The 18,098-nt window shown below is 49.9% G+C and overlaps 1 protein-coding gene across 2 annotated transcripts in view; it reads left to right on the plus strand.

Moving 5' to 3' along the window:
• Positions 1–18,098, plus strand: part of HNRNPUL1 (heterogeneous nuclear ribonucleoprotein U like 1) — a 226,452-nt gene that overhangs the window by 4,795 nt on the left and 203,559 nt on the right. For both annotated transcript variants that reach the window (XM_030217273.1, XM_030217274.1), the window contains exon 2: positions 16,736–16,870. In XM_030217273.1, the coding sequence (XP_030073133.1) occupies positions 16,736–16,870 (135 nt within the window). The remainder of the gene's footprint in view (positions 1–16,735; positions 16,871–18,098) is intronic.

An 18,098-nucleotide genomic window follows, 5' to 3' on the forward strand; every position in this document is an offset into this window, starting at 1 on the left:
AGTGATCACCAGATAATAAGAAAAATTTGGCTTTTTTCATGTTCAATTTACATCTATTGGCTTGCATCCGTATACAAGTTAATTTTAATCACATTGTAAGGCATCGAATGGCATTCTCAACTGAAGTCTGAAAGAAAAACTGGACATCGTCAGCATACATCTTAAACTGAAGGCGTAAAGAAGAAAGTAAATTGGAAATGGGTACTAGATAGAAGTACTTCCAACAGGATCGAGCCCTGTGGCACCCCTCTTAGTGGTTGTTTCCATTCAGAAAAATCACACGAAAACTACTCTGATCTAAGAATGAAGTAAACAATGCCAGAACTTTACCAGTAGTCCCAAAGGACTGTAAACAATTCAGAAGTATACCATGGTGTATTGTATCAAAAAAACTGTAGAGTATAATATGTATTGCTAAGGAATCTACTTACAATATAAAAATTACATAAAGGGAGGAAAAGACCTCAAAGACCACCGCTTAAGCAAACTTTGCTACTTCCATCTTCACAGCACTCACCGGGCCGGTATATCATCATTGGCCAAAAAACCTCTTTGCATGTATTTTTGTATTTTTCTTCTTCAAATGTTCTAGTGTTCAAACAAACATCCTATTCACCATTATCCGTGCAAAAACATAAATTCAGCTACTTAGCTTTTACTCCAAATCCTCTCCGTTACAGCGTCTCTTGCTGCTGTTTCTATATTTGCCTAAGCCTCTTCGAGGGAAGAGCGACTAGGCAGAGAGAGGCAGCCGTTTAAAAAAAAAAAAAAAAAGAGAGAGAGAAGCTAAGTTTGTACAGCTTTCGGGGTGAATGTGCAAATCGGCTCTCCTGCTGTATCTGTTAGTGGCTCTCCTCTCTGGTGACCCGCCGGCGTTGAGAGTTGGTTAGAAAAAAGACTGTGCCGCCATTTTCTCTGCAGCCTGGCTGAAAAGCTCTAACGCTGCAATGTTTGTCAGCACCGCGGTTTAGGCACTAGCGGCTATTGTAAATACTGCACCACCATTGATAGCTCCTCTGAGGCAGGTCCCTCCGCTTCAATTTTGCTGGTTCCGTCAGTGTGGTGGTGGTGGGCGGGGTGGTAAGGACTCGACAGCGGGGAAGGAGAAGTCACTAGTCCCAGTTTTGGCGGGAACCGTCGCCATTTTGGTTGCGCCTGCAGGTACAGCAGAGCAGTCTCAGCTGATTTCTTCAGAGCAGGCACATGCAGAGATTCTTTCCCTCTTCCCTGCAGGGCCAGATGTGTGTGTTTGTGTAGGGGGGGAGGGGGTCCATACCAGAGTTTGTGCTCCAAATGTATACTACTACTACTTAACATTTCTAAAGCGCTACTAGGGTTACGCAGCGCTGTACAATTTAACAAAAAAGGACAGTCCCTGCTCAAAGAGCTTACAATCTAAAGGACAAGTGAATAGTCAGTTTGATAGGGGCAGTCAAATTGGGGCAGTCTGGATATCCTGATGGTAAGAGTTAGGTGCCGAAGGCAGCATTGAAGAGGTGGGCTTTAAGCAAAGACTTGAAGATGGGCAGGGAGGGGGCTTGACGTAAGAGCTCAGGAAGGTTGTTCCAGGCATAGGGTGAGGTGAGGCAGAATGGGCGGAGCCTGGAGTTGGCAGTGGTGGAGAAGGGTACTGAGAGGAGGGATTTGTCCTGTGAACGGAGGTTTCGGGTGGGAACATAAGGGGAGATGAGGGTAGATTGAGTACATTTGTAGGTAAGAAGGAGGAGCTTGAACTGAATGCGGTAACGGATTGGAAGCCAGTGAAGTGACCTGAGAAGAGGGGTGATATGAGTATATCGGTTCTGGCGGAATATAAGACGTGCAGCAGAGTTATAAACAGATTGAAGGGGGGATAGATGGCTAAGTGGGAGTCCGGTGAGGAGTAAGTTGCAGTAGTCAAGGCGAGAGGTAATGAGAGCGTGGACGAGAGTTCGGGTGGTGTGTTCAGAGAGGAAAGGGCGAATTTTGCTGATGTTGAAGAAGCGACAGGTCTTGGCTATCTGCTGGATGTGTGCCGAGAAGGAGAGGGAGGAGTCGAAGATGACTCCAAGGTTGCGGACAGATGAGACGGGGAGGATGAGGGTGTTATCAACTGAGATAGAAAGTGGAGGAAGAGGAGAAGTGGGTTTTGGTGGAAAGACGATAAGCTCAGTCTTGGACATGTTCAGTTTCAGGTGGCGGTTGGACATCCATGTAGCAATGTCGGTTAAGCAGGCCGATACCTTTGCCTGGGTCTCGGCGGTGATGTCTGGTGTGGAGAGATACAGCTGGGTGTCGTCCGCATAGAGATGATACTGGAAGCCATGAGATGAGGGAGCCCAGGGAAGAGGTGTAGATTGAGAAGAGAAGGGGTCCAAGGACAGATCCCTGGGGAACACCAACAGATAGCGGGATGGGGGTGGAGGAAGATCCATGAGAGTGAACTCTGAAGGTGCGGTGGGAGAGATAGGAGGAGAGCCAGGAGAGGACAGAGCCCTGGAACCCGAATGAGGACAGTGTGGCAAGGAGTAAATCATGATTGACAGTGTCAAAAGTGGCGGATAGATCGAGGAGGATGAGGATGGAGTAGTGGCCTCTGGATTTGGCAAGGAACAGGTCATTACAGACTTAGAGAGTGCTGTTTCTGTTGAGTGTAGAGGGCGAAAACCGGATTGAAGTGGATCGAGGATGGCATGAGAGGAGAGAAAATCAAGGCAGCGGCTGTGAACGGCACGCTCAAGTATTTTGGAGAGGAAGGGTAGGAGGGAGATGGGGCGGTAGTTGGAGGGACAGGTAGGGTCAAGTGATGGTTTTTTGAGGAGAGGTGTGACTACGGCGTGCTTGAAGGTGTCAGGGACAGTTGCAGTGGAGAGAGAGAAGTTGAAGATATGACAGATGGAGGGGGTGACAGTATGAGAGATGGTGTTAAGTAGGTTGGTGGGGATGGGATCAGAGGAGCAGGTGGTACTTTTCGAGGAGGAAAGAAGGCGAGCGGTTTCCTCCTCGGTGATGTCAGGAAAGGAGGAGAAAGAGGTCTGGGTTGGTTGGTCGAGGGAGAGGGTTGAAGGGTGAAGAGGAGGAGATGGTTTGGTAGTGAACTCAAGGTTGATCTTTTGCACCTTGTCGCGGAAGTAATCTGCCAGTGATTGAGGAGAGAGCGAGGGGGGGGGGGGGGGTAGGAGTGGATGGCACTTTGAGGAGGGAGTTAAGGGTGGCGAAGAGACGACGGGGGTTGGAGCTGAGAGAATTGGTCAGTTGGGTGTAATAGTCCTGTTTAGCAAGGAATAGGGAGGAGTGGAAGGAGGATAGCATGAATTTGTAGTGAAGGAAATCTGAATGGGTGCGAGATTTCCTCCAGAGGCGTTCGGGCGCAGGAACGAAGGTAGCGGATGCAAGGGGTCAGCCAAGGCTGGGGATTAGTACGCTTTGTGGGACGGGAGGTGGATGGAGCGAGGGTGTCCAGAGCAGAGGAGAGAGTGGCATTGTATGCGGAGACAGCCTTGTCGACAGACTCGGAGGACAAGATGGAGGGGAGGAGATTAGAGATACAAGAGGCTAAGGTGGGAGGGTCAATAGCCTGGAGATTCCTGGAGGTAGTGGTTAGAGTTGGACGGGGCTGAGGTGAGGGATGAAGAAGTGTGAAGGTGATCAGGTGATGATCCGAGAGAGGAAGAGCTGAAGCGTGGAAATTGGAGGGGGAGCCGGAGGAGGAGAGGACAAGGTCAAGACAATGGCCGTCTCGGTGAGTAGAGGCGGTGGAGCATAGCTGGAGGTTGCAGGAGGATGTTAGAGTGAGGAACTGAGAAGCGTGAGGGTCGGATTGGTCATCAACGTGTATCTTAAAGTCTCCGAGAATGAGGGACGGAGATGAGGGTTCAAGAAAAACGGAAAGCCAAACATCGAAGTCGGTGAGGAAGGAAGAGAGGGATTTATGTTGCAGAAATCTAACCCTTCCACTGTAGCTTCTGGGGAAAAGTCCTTCAGAAGGGCAGCTAGTGGCAGCTGAGAGATCCAGGGAGTCCTGAGATCTGGACGAGTATCTTGGGTCTGATCCAGATCAGGAGATGCCCTCCTTAGAAGAACCGGATTTTTCTCAGGGAGGCCATATGGAGGAGGATTCAGGGGCTGAACCTTTTATCCCTGGGGAGAACCCTTCCGTCCTTTGAATCTTCCACAAAGAAGATTTGCAGGAATTAATTTCCTTGGTTTCCTCCATCTTACGTTTTGAGGAAGAGGAGTCTCCTGCTGCAGAGCCATGCAAGGTGGCTCATCTGATAAAGGGAAACCAGGTAAGACTTTTTCTATGCATCAGGATATCAGGGATGTTATTCAGACTCAGTGGGATGTTCCGGATTCGGCCTTTATAACCACTAAATTTGATTTGTCTGTATCCGGTCCCTGAGGCTTACAAATCCCTCTTAAAGCCACCTGTGGTGGATGCAGTGGTCTTGGCAGTCACAAAGAGGAATACAGTGCCCATGGATGGTGGCACTGCGCTTATGGATTTACAAAAAACTTCAATGCCTCGGCCTTGGCAGTGCAAGCAGCCATATGCGGATCTTTAATTGCCAGAGCTGGTTTTCGCTGGTCAGAGAGAGTGCTTGATAGATTTTCGGGTGATTTGTCCACCATAGATGCTGAAGTGGCTAAGTTAGAGATGGGTTCGACTTTTCTGGCAGGCTCTACGATTTTCTGCGGGCGTCAGCCAAGTCTATGGCTTTGGATGTAGCTGCTGCTAGACGGTCTCTTTGGCTTCGGGGTTGGTCAGCGGATGCGGCTTCTAAGTCCCAACTCAGTAAGTTTCCCTTTCAAGGTTCCTTATTGTTTGGTGAGGACTTGGACAAGTTAATCCGCAGTTTGGGGGAGACTAAGTTCCCGAGACTTCCTGAAGACAGGCCTAATGCTTCTGGGTGCATTTTGTTTTTGGGCCGGGACCTCGGTTGCGATTTTCGTCAGTTTAGATTGGGTAAAGTGGCTCTGGTTCAACAATCCTGTTTTTTTCCAGAGGAATCTGTCCTTTTGGGGAACTCACAGAGGGGCCAGTGACACGATGGGTCTCTTTGCATTCCCCTTCTCATCCTTCACAGTGAGATTGTTCGGGCCCAGCCTCTAGTTCCTGTATCAGTGCGTTGGCACGGTTTTACTGGAGGTGGGCCCAGATCACCTCTGACCAGTGGGTGCTGGAGGTTATTCGAGAACGGTACGCCTTAGAATTTGCGTGTCCTCTGTTAGACACATTTCTGGAGTATCCTTGTCAGTCTCGCTTCAAGGCGACCATAGTCACACACTGGAAAGACTTCTCAACCTCCAGGCTATTTGTCCAGTCCCCTTGGCGGAGCTCAGGCAGGGTCGATATTCTATCTACTTCATCGTTCCCAAGAAAGAAGGTTCTTTCAGGCCAATTCTGGACCTCAAGATGGTCTTATTTAGAGACTTTGGACTCATTTTACAAAGCCACAGGAGTGATTGCCATGCGGCAAATAGGGCTCATTTCCTTGGCATCCCTCTGGATCGGCCCAGACTGCAGCTGATGGGTTGTGCACACCTTCCAGCAGGTGGAGACTGAAATCTCTTGACTCTAGAGAGAGCCAATAAGAGCCCTGGCTAACTAACTAGATTCAGTATTATCAGTCTCCAGCAGGTGGAAGGTGGTGAGCCCTTTCAGTCTCTCTTATTCTTTTTTCTATTTAAAAAAAAAAAAAAAAAAAAAGAGGGGGTTCCTATTTTCTTTCAATTTTAACTATAGTGCTCTTCTGTGCCCAGTGCCCCTTGTAGTATCGAGGCCGAGATCCGTGGGGGTCTCATTCAGCTTCGGGGATGTTATATTCAGGTGGCCGGGTCCCCGCCCCCCCATCCTCCCACGGTCTCCCTTCCTTAGTAGCCCTGCAGGTTGTTAGCCAGCCTTCACCTCTTCCGGGGAAGAGTGTGTACAGGCTTTGGGAGAGGCAGCCGCTGTTTTTAAAAAAGAAAAAAGGAACCCAAAACAGAATAGATTTACAGCTTGAGCACTGTTCTTTTGATAGAGAACGAGCAAGGCAGCTTCTGTCAGCCTCGGTTTTAATCAACTCTCTTCTGTTTGCGGCTTATTTTGTTAAAAAAACCCAAAAACACTCCGTCGTTCTTCAGCAGCACCATGGCTGAAAAACTCAAGTGTTGCTCCATTTGTCTGTGGCGTGGCTTGGTGGCTTCGGGGATCTGTAAGTTTTGCACAGTTGTTGATTTCTCTTTGGAAGCCGGTCCCTATAAGTCCATTTCAGCGGTGCTGGTGGTACGTGAGGTGGCAGGAGATGTGAGTGGTTCGGGTGCTTCAATGCCTGGTGTGGTGGAAAATGCCCTGTTTTGCCAGTGCAGGCAGTACGTGCGGTGGCAGATGTGGGCGGTTTGGGTGCTGCGATGCCCAGTGCGGCGGGAAACGCCGCCATTTTGCCCCAGGCGCAATTCCCATGCGGCAAACAGGGCTCCTTTTACAAAGCCATGGTAGTGATTCCCATGCAGCAAATGTAACATAGGAATTGAATGGGCTTTGTGTCATTTGCCATCTGGGAATCGCTACCATGGCTTTCTAAAATGAGCAAGTCTCCCGGCTTTTCTTTAAGTTTAGAGTTATTTTTGAATACTAACTTTAGAATTTCTGGATATTACTGAGAGACCCAAAAGAGAAGGAGAGATTTTTTTAAATTTTTTTTTTTAAACTCCATCTAGGTGTGAATTAATCTCAGAGGAGAGAGGATGGTAATTTTTGAGCAGGTAAGGAAAAAATGTCTAGTTCTTCATTTTTCAGAAGCAGATGAAAATTCTACATGTCTAGTGTTATTTCCCATGTTAGGCTATAATGTAAGCTTAGTGTATTGGCCCCTGAGAAGGTGAAGTGGTAATGCTGCACATATCTACTTAGGCGTGCCTCTTTTGTCACATCCCCATACCTCTTTATTTCAAAATTCTTAAATCTCCTGCCATTTACAAATCTAGGCGATGAACACAAAAACCATAATTTAGCAGTGTAAAAAGTAATCAAGAATGGTATAAAAGTACAAAGCAAAGATTACACTGAAACAATGCTGCCACAAGCTACATAAAATATTGCGGTCAGTGAGAGCTGAAACCATCAAAACGTTCATAGAGCTTCAGTGCAAACACCCAAATTCTATCCTGTTGAAAACTTTTTTTTTTTTTTTTTACTGTTTTCTATAGGAGAGTAAGGGTGGTAATGAATGTAAATTAAGTGCCAGTACAAGATCAAGCCTGTAATCATAAATTTCCTTGTCATCAAGCAGATGCAGCCATTACAGATGGGTTGTGTCCATCAACCAGCAGAGGGAGATAGCTCACTTTTTTCAGTGCCTCATACCAGCTTGCTCCACTGCCTCTCCTTCAGTAATCTCTATCTCCCCTAGCAGAGTGGTTGTAGCATCTTCGAGCTCCATCAAAAATCTGCCTGGAGGTGGCTCCTGGCTTGCCAGGTGTTAGCCGGGGTGTTGGAGGCTATAGCAGCTTCACTTTAAAGGCACATAGGTTCACCCTTTCCCTGCCTTAACCATACCTCCGTGGATGTGGACACATTGTTTAGCTTTCCCTGTCCTTCCTCTCCAACAGTGGATGCAGGCACATAGGTTTGCCCTTTCCCTGCCTTTCCCACTCACCTGAGCCTCCGGAGTTCTATTTACCTCTGCTTTCCTCACAGCATAAAAAAAAAAAAAAGGAACAGAGGTTTTCCCTTGCCTTTTTCTGTGGGACCGGAGCTGTGATACTCGGTCCAGTGAGGTAAGAGTGTTTTCTGACTCCTCCGGGGTGGGCCCGCGATCGGGGCAATTTTAGCGCGAACCGCCATTTTGAATTTTACCGTCGTTTTCGGCGATGGCTGCAAAGAATGTAAAGCGCTGTTCCAAGTGTGGCAAGCGCAGATCAGCAGCGGGGCTCTGTAAATCGTGCTGTACAGACGTTAGAGCCAGCCCGAGCATGGCGAGCGACGATTCTTCGCGCTCTGAGCTGGCAGCGGACGCCATTTTGAATTTACCACATGGCGCGACCTCCGCTGAGAAGGAGAGTCTTGAACCCGGGGGGAGGCCTCGGAGTGAGGCTGATATGAGAGCTACTAGCCTCGGCAGAGATCCGGGTGCCCAGGATGAGTTTTTCTCCCCTGATTTTGTCTTATTAATGCATAAAGCATACATGCTTAAATGAGCTGTCCCACAAAGCCCTGCAGGGGCCTCTTCTAATGCCCCCCCCCCCCCTTGGTGGATTCTAGCCTGGGTATGCCCTCTGAGGCGTTATTCTCTGATAATTGGCAGAGTATGAAGCGCAGAAGGGCTCTTTCCCCTTCAGAGAGTGCTGCACCTCCATTCCTCCTCCCCCCCCCCCCCCCCCCCCCCCCCCCCGTGGTCGGGCTGCGAGGATTCGGAGGACTCTGGCAGGCCTTCATGGTCTGAGGAGCCAGAGTCTGGTGCAGAAGTGACTCAGGATCTAGACGATCCCTCTGCGGTGAGGATTTTCCACCGTGATGAGCTGCCAGCGCTTATTTCTGATGCCCTGCAGGCTCTCTCTATTGATGACCCTGCCAGTGGCACAGCCTCCTCTGTGAATCCTAGGATGGCTAGTACCAAAAAGGCTGTTCGAGCCTTTCCTTTGCATGACTCCATCCAAGAGCTTATTTCAGCTCAATGGGCTGACCCCGAGGGACCTTTCAAAGTTTCCAGGGCTATGGGGCAATTATACCCTCTGAGTGAGGAGCATATGGCTCGTTTTGCTATGCCTAAAGTGGATGTCCTAGTCACAGCTGTGACAAAGAGAACTACCCTCCCTGTTGAAGGAGGTGTTGCCCTGAAGGATATTCAAGACCGTAGACTGGAATCAGCACTTAAACGGTCATTTGAAATTGCAGGTCTCACTATTCGGGCGTCTGCATGCAGGTGTTATGCTGTTAGAGCCTGCCTGGCTTGATTGCAACAGGCAGTGGAACAGCCGATGGAGCGGAGCCCTTTTCAGATGTGGCTCTGCGGATGGAGTCGGTCTTGTCCTTTCTTGCTGATGCCCTTTATGATATTGTCAGAGCTTCGGCTAAACACATGGCAGTAGCAGTGGCGGCTCGCCGTCTTCTTTGGCTACGGCATTGGGCGGCGGACATGGCCTCTAAGCAAAGGTTGGTGAAGTTGCCCTTTCAAGGTCTTCTCCTGTTTGGTGAGGAGTTGGAGAAAATTGTGAAGGGCCTGGGTGAGGCTAAACCCCAGCGCTTGCCTGAAGATAGGCCTCGGCCTTCCTCTAAGGGTGCGGCGGTCCACTCCTCTTACAGACCTCGCTTCCGTGAAGCTCGAAGGTACCGCCCGGGGCGTTCTGCTGGGTTCACTTCTCGTGCCCGTTTTCAGCAGAGGAACTCCTTTCGCTTGGACAAACATTCCACAGCCGCTGGCTCAAGGCCTGGAGTTCAGGGGCGACCCTCTCAATGATGGTGCGCCGGCCCTCTCCTCGAGTCCTGTCATCGGAGGACGTCTTTCCCTCTTTGCCGAGGAGTGGGCCAACATTTCCTCAGATCAGTGGGTCTTGGACCTGATCAGAGACGGTTTCAGAATAGAATTTGACACCCCTGTAAGAGACGTGTTTGTGGAGTCCCGATGCGGTTCTGTTGCCAAACGGGCGGCGGTAGAGGAGACTTTGCAAGGTCTGATTTAGCTAGGGGCCGTGTCCCCGGTACCTCCCGCCAAACACGGCTGTGGCCGCTACTCCATCTACTTTGTGGTGCCGCGAAAAGGAGGGTCTTTTTGCCCTATTCTGGGCTTAAAAGAATTAAACAAGTCCCTGAGAGTGCGGCATTTTCACATGGAAACCCTGCGCTCCGTCATTGCGGCGGTACAGCCAGGAGAGTTTCTCACGTCTCTAGACCTGAAAGAAGCTTACTTGCACATACCAATTTGGCCCCCGCACCAGAAGTTTCTGAGGTTTGCGGTGATGGGAAAGCATTTCCAGTTCCGGGCCTTGCCTTTTGGCCTCTCCACAGCTCCCCGCACCTTTTTGAAGGTTATGGTGGTAGTAGCTGCCTTTCTAAGGCGAGAGGGTATTCGGGTTCACCCGTACCTGGACGACTGGCTCATTCGAGCAAACTCTGCTGCAGAGAGTCAGCATGTAACAGCCAGAGTGGTCTCAGTACTTCAATCTCTGGGCTGGGTCGTCAATTTGGCCAAAAGTCACCTGACCCCCTCGCAGTCTCTAGAATATTTGGGGGCCAGGTTTGACACAGCCTCGGGGTATGTGTACCTACCCGAGCAAAGGCGGTGCAAGCTTCAGAATCAGGTCAGTCTGTTCCTGAGGATGCCCCGCCCGCGAGCTTGGGACATTGTCCAGCTGCTTGGATCGATGACGGCCACCATGGAACTGGTGCCCTGGGCGAGAGCGCACCTGAGACCTCTACAGTATGTTCTACTCCAAAGATGGTCTCCAGTATCTCAGGATTATCAATGCAGACTCTCTTGGCTCCCTGCAGCCCGACTCAGTATGGAATGGTGGCTCTCAGACAGCATGCTGCGGCGAGGAATGCCGCTGGTGCTCCCCGATTGGTGTCTAGTGGTGACAGATGCCAGCCTAAAAGGCTGGGGCGCACATTGCAAGGGGAAGCATGACCAGGGTCTATGGACACCCGAGGAGTCGGAGTGGTCCATCAACCGCCTAGAGTTGAAAGCGGTGTTTCAGGCGCTTCTGGCCTTTCAAGTGACCCTGGAAGGATTGGCTGTCAGAGTGATGTCGGACAACACGACAGCAGCGGCCTACAAATATCGACAAGGCGGCACTCAGTGCAGAGCTCTAGCCGCGCAGGCCGAACAAATTTGCCACTGGGCCGAGCTGCATCTACAGTTTCTGTCGGCAGCTCACATTGCAGGTCAGAGCAACGTGCAAGCCGATTATCTAAGCAGGCATCAGATCGATCCAGCGGAGTGGGAACTTGCAGACGAAGTATTCCTGCAGATATGTGCTAAGTGGGGCAAGCCCGTGATGGATCTAATGGCGACAAGCATCAATGCCAAAGTCCCGTGCTTTTTCAGCAGACGGAGAGATCCTCGCTCAGCGGGGTTGGATGCCTTGGATCTACCCTGGCCTCCGGGCCTACTGTATGTGCTCCCTCCGTGGCCCTTGATAGGGCAAGTGCTCCTGCGGATTCGGCTGCATCCAGGAGAAGTGGTTCTCGTCGCCCCAGATTGGCCCAGGATGCCTTGGTATGTGGACCTCCGACAGATGCTCGTAGAGGATCCCCTTCAGTTACCTCTGGTTCCCAACCTGTTGTCACAGGGTCCGGTGACCATGGAGGACGCCGGCCGATTTGGTCTTATGGCCTGGCGATTGAGAGGGCGCAATTGAGAGACAAAGGCTATTCCAATAAAGTAATTACCACTCTCCTGCAAGCCCGCAAGCGTTCCACTTCCATGGCTTATGCCGGCCGATTTGGTCTTATGGCCTAGCGATTGAGAGGGCGCAATTGAGAGACAAAGGCTATTCCAATAAAGTAATTACCACTCTCCTGCAAGCGTTCCACTTCCGTGGCTTATGCCAGGATTTGGCGCCAGTTTGAAGTCTGGTGTGCTTCCAAAGAGATCACACCCCTGCGGGCTCCTGTCTCGCCAATTCTGGACTTTTTGCAGGATGGTGTACAAAAAGGCTTGGCCTATAATTCCCTGCGGGTGCAAGTGGCAGCGTTGGCCTCCCTGCGTGGCAAGGTTGAAGGCGTGTCTTTAGCTGCTCATCCAGATGTGGCACGGTTTTTTAGAGGGGTGCTTCGGCTCCTTCCTCCCGTGCGTGCACCTTGTCCAGCTTGGAACCTGGGGCTAGAGCTGAAAGCCCTTCAGGGTGCTCCCTTTGAACCGCTTCGGCGTGCTTCAGAGACAGATTTGACACTGAAGGCCATCTTTTTAGTGGCCATTATTTCGGCGAAACGGGTGTCAGAGCTCCAGGCGCTGTCCTGTAGAGACCCTTCCGGGGTCACGGTTCGGACCGTGCCTTCCTTCTTGCCTAAGGTGGTTTCAGCGTTTAATTTTACCGCCGTTTTCGGCGATGGCTGCGGAGACTGTAAAGCGCTGTTCTAAATGTGGCAAGCGCAAATCAGCAGCAGGGCTCTGTAATTCGTGCTGTACAGACGGTAGAGCCGGCCCGAGCATGGCGAGTGGCGATCTTTTGTGCTCTGAGCTGGCAGCGGACGCCATTTTGGATTTTCCAGATGGCGCGGCCTCCGTTGCGACGGAGAGCCCTGAATCCGGGGGGTGGGGGGTCCTCTGAGTGAGGCTAATAGAGCTGATAGCCCTGGGCAGGATCCGGGCGGTCAAGGAGAGGATTTCTCCCCTGATTTTTTTTTTTTTAATGCTGCATAGGGCATACATGCTTAAAAGAGCTCTTCCACAGGGATCTTCGGACCCTCTGCCTGCCCCCCAGGTGGATCCTGGCCTTTTGGAGTTGCTTTGCCTGTTTCCTATCCTCCTGCTAAACGCAGAAGGGCTAATTCCCCTTCTGATTGTGGCGCACCCCCCTTCCCCCCCCCCCCCCCCCCCCCCCGTGGTCAGGCTATGAGGATTCTGAGGGGTCTGGCAGAACTTCTTGGGCTGATGAGCCAGAGTCGGGTGCAGAATTGCCACAGGAGCTTGATGATCCGTCTGCGGTGAGGATTTTCCACCGCGAGGAGCTGCCAGCGCTTATTTCAGATGCCTTACAAGCCCTCTCGATTGAAGATCCTGGGAGTGGCACAGCCTCCTCGGTTAATCCAAGGATGGCTAGTACCAGAAAGCCTGCTCGAGCTTTTCCTTTGCATAACTCCATCCAAGAGCTTATTTCGGCTCAATGGGCTGACCCCGAGGGACCTTTGAAGGTTGCCAGGGCTATGGGGCAGTTATACCCTCTGAGTGAGGAACATTTGGCTCGCTTTGCAATGCCTAAAGTGGATGCCCTGGTCACTGCTGTGACAAAGAGAACTACCCTCCCTGTTGAAAGAGGTGTTGCCCTGAAGGATATTCAAGACCGCAGGCTTGATTCAGCTCTGAAGCAGTCCTTTGATTTGGCAGGTCTCACTGTTCGGGCGTCTGCATGCAGTTGTTATGCTGCTAGAGCCTGCCTGGCTTGGTTACAGCAGGCAGTGGAACAGCCCGGTGATGGAGCGGAGACCTTATCTGAAGTGGCTCCGCGGATGGAGTCGGCCTTGTCCTTTTTGGCTGACGCCCTTTATGATATGGTGAGAGCTTCGGCTAAGCAAATGGCTGTAGCAGTGGCGGCTCGCTGCACTCTTTGGCTACGACATTAGGCAGCGGACATGGCCTCTAAGCAAAGGTTGGTGAAGTTGCCCTTTCAAGGCCTTCTCCTGTTTGGTGAGGAGCTGGAAAACATTGTTAAAGGCCTGGGGGATTCCAAACCTCAGCGCTTGCCCAAAGATAGGCCGAAGCCTTCCTCTAAGGGTCAGGTGGTCCGCTCCTCTTACAGACCTCGCTTCCGTGAAGCTAGAAGGTACCGCCCGGGGCGTGCTGCTGGGTTCACTTCGCGTGCCCGCTTTCAGCAGAGAAACTCCTTTCACTCGGACAAACGTTCCGCAGCTGCCGATTCAAGGCCTGGAGTTCAGGGGCGACCCTCTCAATGATGGTGCGCCGGCCCTCTCCTCATTTCCTGTCATTGGAGGAAGACTTTCCCTCTTTTTCGAGGAGTGGTCCAAAATCTCCGCAGATCATTGGGTCTTGGACCTGATCAGAGACGGATACCGAATAGAATTTGATGACCCGGTGAGAGATGTGTTTGTGGAGTCCCGATGTGGTTCTGCCTCCAAACGGGCGGCGGTAGAGGAGACTCTGCTCAGTCTGTGCCAGATAGGGGCTGTGACCCCGGTGCCTCCCGCCAAACAAGGTCTAGGCTGCTACTCCATTTACTTTGTGGTGCCACCAAAAAGGCGGGTCTTTTCGCCCGATCCTGGACTTAAAAGAGCTAAACAAGTCCTTAAGAGTGCGGTATTTTCACATGGAAACCCTGCGCTCCGTCATTGCGGCGGTACAGCCAGGAGAGTTTCTCATGTCTCTGGACCTGAAAGAAGCTTACTTGTACATACCAATTTGGCCCCCGCACCAGAAGTTTCTGCGGTTTGCGGTGTTGGGAAAACATTTCCAGTTTCGGGCCTTGCCTTTTGGCCTCGCCACAGCTCCACGGTCTGTGGACACCCGAGGAGTCGGAGTGGTCCATCAACTGCCTAGAGTTGAAAGCGGTGTTTCAGGCGCTTCTGGCCTTTCAAGTGACCCTGGAAGGATTGGCTGTCAGAGTGATGTCGGACAACACGACAGCAGTGGCCTACATAAATCGACAAGGCGGCACTCAGTGCAGAGCTCTAGCCGCGCAGGCCGAACAAATTTGCCACTGGGCCGAGCTGCATCTACAGTTTCTGTCGGCAGCTCACATTGCAGGTCAGAGCAATGTGCAAGCCGATTATCTAAGCAGGCATCAGATCGATCCAGCAGAGTGGGAACTTGCAGACGAAGTATTCCTGCAGGTATGTGCTAAGTGGGGCAAGCCCGTGATGGATCTAATGGCGACAAGCATCAATGCCAAAGTACCGTGCTTTTTCAGCAGACGGAGAGATCCTCGCTCAGCAGGGTTGGATGCCTTGGATCTACCCTGGCCTCCGGGCCTACTGTATGTGCTCCCTCCGTGGCCCTTGATAGGGCGAGTGCTCCTGCGGATTCGGCTGCATCCAGGAGAAGTGATTCTCGTCGTCCCGGATTGGCCCATGAGGCCTTGGTATGCGGACCTCCGACAGATGCTCGTAGAGGATCCCCTTCAGTTACCTCTGGTTCCCAACCTGTTGTCACAGGGTCCGGTGACCATGGAGGACGCCGGCCGATTTGGTCTTATGGCCTGGCGATTGAGAGGGCGCAATTGAGAGACAAAGGCTATTCCAATAAAGTAATTACCACTCTCCTGCAAGCCCGCAAGCGTTCCACTTCCATGGCTTATGCCAGGATTTGGCGCCAGTTTGAAGTCTGGTGTGCTTCCAGAGAGATCACACCCCTGCGGGCTCCTGTCTCGCCAATTCTGGACTTTTTGCAGGATGGTGTACAAAAAGGCTTGGCCTATAATTCCCTGCGGGTGCAAGTGGCAGCGTTGACCTCCCTGCGTGGCAAGGTTGAAGGCGTGTCTTTAGCTGCTTATCCGGATGTGGCACGGTTTCTTAGAGGGGTGCTTCGGCTCCGTCCTCCCGCTTGTCCAGCGTGGAACCTAGGGCTAGTGCTGAAAGCCCTTCAGGGTGCTCCCTTTGAACCGCTTCGGCGTGCTTCAGAGAAAGATTTGACACTGAAGGCCGTCTTTTTAGTGGTCATTACTTCGGCGAGACGGGTGTCAGAGCTCCAGGCGCTGTCCTGTAGAGACCCTTTTCTGCAGTTTTCGGAGTCCGGGTTCACGGTTCGGACCGTGTCTTCCTTCTTGCCTAAGGTGGTTTCAGCGTTTCACCTAAACCAACCTATTTTCTTGCCCTCCTTTGTAGAGGAGGAGTTTCCAGACACTTTTGGGCAATTGCACCTGTTGGACGTGCGCAGGACTCTGCTGCAGTATCTGCGAGTTACTAACTCTTTCAGGACCTCTGATTATCTGTTTGTTTTTCTATCAGGGCCTCGCTGAGGGTCTCCAGCGTCTAAAGCCACTATTGCCCGCTGGCTTAAAGAATCTATCTTTTCAGCTTATTTGCTTGCCGGCCGGCCTCCGCCTGATGCCTTTAAGGCGCATTCCACTAGAGGAATTTCCTCTTCTTGGGCTGAAACTGGAGCACTCTCTCTTCAAGAGATTTGTAGTGCAGCAACATGGGCTTCTAAGCTCTCTTTTGCCCGACATTACAGGCTGGATGTGGCTGCCAGGAGGGACGCACATTTTGGAGCGCAAGTGCTGGCGCGTGGTGTGGCTTGTTCCCGCCCTATCTAGGGAATACATCCCATCTGTAATGGCTGCATCTGCTTGATGACAAGGAAGGGAAAATTAGGTTCTTACCGTGATAATTTTCTTTCCTTTAGTCATAGCAGATGCAGCCATGATCCCTCCCTGTCTGATTGCTATCTGCTGTAAATCTATTTCAGGTTCAGTTCATGTTTCCTGGAGATTCCGTCCTTGGGAGAAAGTTGGAAAACAGTCTTCAGGATTCTTGTTCAATTAAAGGAGGATGACTTAATTCCCTCCAGTTTCATGTTTTGGAGGATGAGTTTATTCCCTCCGGGAGGATGAGTTTATTCCCTCCATTCTGAGTTAATGCCCTTTGTTGTAGGGCCATCGTTCGCTGTGAGGAAAGCTCATGTTATTCCCATTGCGGTTTGCCATACTGCTTTGGAAGCTTCAATTACTGAAGGAGAGGCAGTGGAGCAAGCTGGTATGAGGCACTGAAAAAAATGTGCTCTCTATCTCCCTCTGCTGGTTGATGGACACAACCCATCTGTAATGGCTGCATCTGCTATGACTAAAGGAAAGAAAATTATCACGGTAAGAACCTAATTTTCCCTTGTGTACTAGTGAGGGTGTTTGTGGGAGCCTAAGTCGTCGTCATAAACAGGTATGAGAATTTTTCAGAGTTCCCTTTTAGAATATTACTGTCAGTGTGTGAAAGGAATTTTCATTTGCAGTATTACTTTTTAGCTAAACTTTAGTAAATGGATTTCTCCTAAATGCAGTGCATTGACAGGTAGATGATATCAGTGTGTTCAATCAAGCAATTGCATTGTGAAAGTTTACCTTTATTAACGAGTCATTTCTAAGGTGTGCCTTTCTTTTCTTTTTGAAGATGCCTCTCTCGCTGCTGATCAAATCGAGCCCCAGGGTAACTTCCAGTCCTTTGTGCATTCTTCAGTAAAACAGGAAAATGAGATTGGCTATGAGAGAAGACCTCTAGAGCAGAGTCAGCCTTTTTCACATACAGGTACAAATATCTTCTAAATGTAGCTATGTTTTCACATATCTGATCTTAGATTTTAAAATACAATATTACCAAAACTGTAGTTCACAATAGCTCTTCTGTGTACTGCCGAAAACCTTCTAAATAGTGCATAATTTGAACTTTGTTAAAGGATAGAGTTCTACTGTTGTGCTGCAAAATAGGCAAATCCTATCAAAAAAAGTCGTTTTGATCTTATACTCCTTTGGACTGGGAAGTTGTAATTTAATTTCATAACATCTTTGGTCTAGTTCTACCTAATAAACTTATCAAAGGTATATATTGAGGTACCTCTCTGTAAATTTTTTATTAAAAACCAAGACATAGTAGATGACGATGACAGCAGAGAGAGACCTGCACGGTCCATCCAGTCTACCCAACAAGATAAAATCTCATATGTGCTACTTTGTGTATACCTGACCTTGATTTGCATCTGCCATTTTCAGGGCACAGACCGTAGAAGTCTGCCCAGCACTAAGCCCGCCTCCCACCACCGGCTCTGCCACCCAGTCTCCACAAAGCTTCTGAGGATCCATTCCTGATCCATTCCTTCTGAACAGGATTCCTTTATGTTTATCCCACGCATTTTTGAACTCTGTTATCTTTTTCATCTCCACCACATCCTGCGGGAGGACATTCCAAGTATCCACCACTCTCTGTGAAAAAATACTTCCTGACATTTTTCCTTAGTCTGCCCCCCTTCAATCTCATTTCATGTCCTCTAGTTCTACCGCCTTCCCATCTACGGAAAAGGTTTGCGGATTAATACCTTTCAAATATTTAATTTTTTTTAATGTTAATATTTATTCATTTATTCAACTTATTAAATTTGAAAGCACAGTCTGTACACTTTCTATTTATCTTTTTTCTGTGTGTGTATGTATGTATATATATATATATATATATATATATATATACAGATAGAGATAAATAGAAAGTGTACATATATATATTATATTATGTTATATATATATCATTTTTTTTTTCTTGCAGTCCAGGAACTGACTGGTGGGTTTGTATACTCCTTCCTTGCAGCAGGTGGAGACTGAGAATTCTGACTCTAGAGAGCCAATAAGAACCCTGGCCAACTAGCCCTAGATTCAGTAATCTCAGTCTCCAGCAGGTGGAAGGAGGTGAGCCCTTTAGTCTCTTCTCTTTTTCTACTTAATTTTCAATTTTTGCTAAATTTTAAAGCACAGTCTGTACACTTTCT

The sequence above is a fragment of the Microcaecilia unicolor genome, chromosome 11, assembly GCF_901765095.1.
Source record: "Microcaecilia unicolor chromosome 11, aMicUni1.1, whole genome shotgun sequence".
NCBI classification, from domain to species: domain Eukaryota; kingdom Metazoa; phylum Chordata; class Amphibia; order Gymnophiona; family Siphonopidae; genus Microcaecilia; species Microcaecilia unicolor.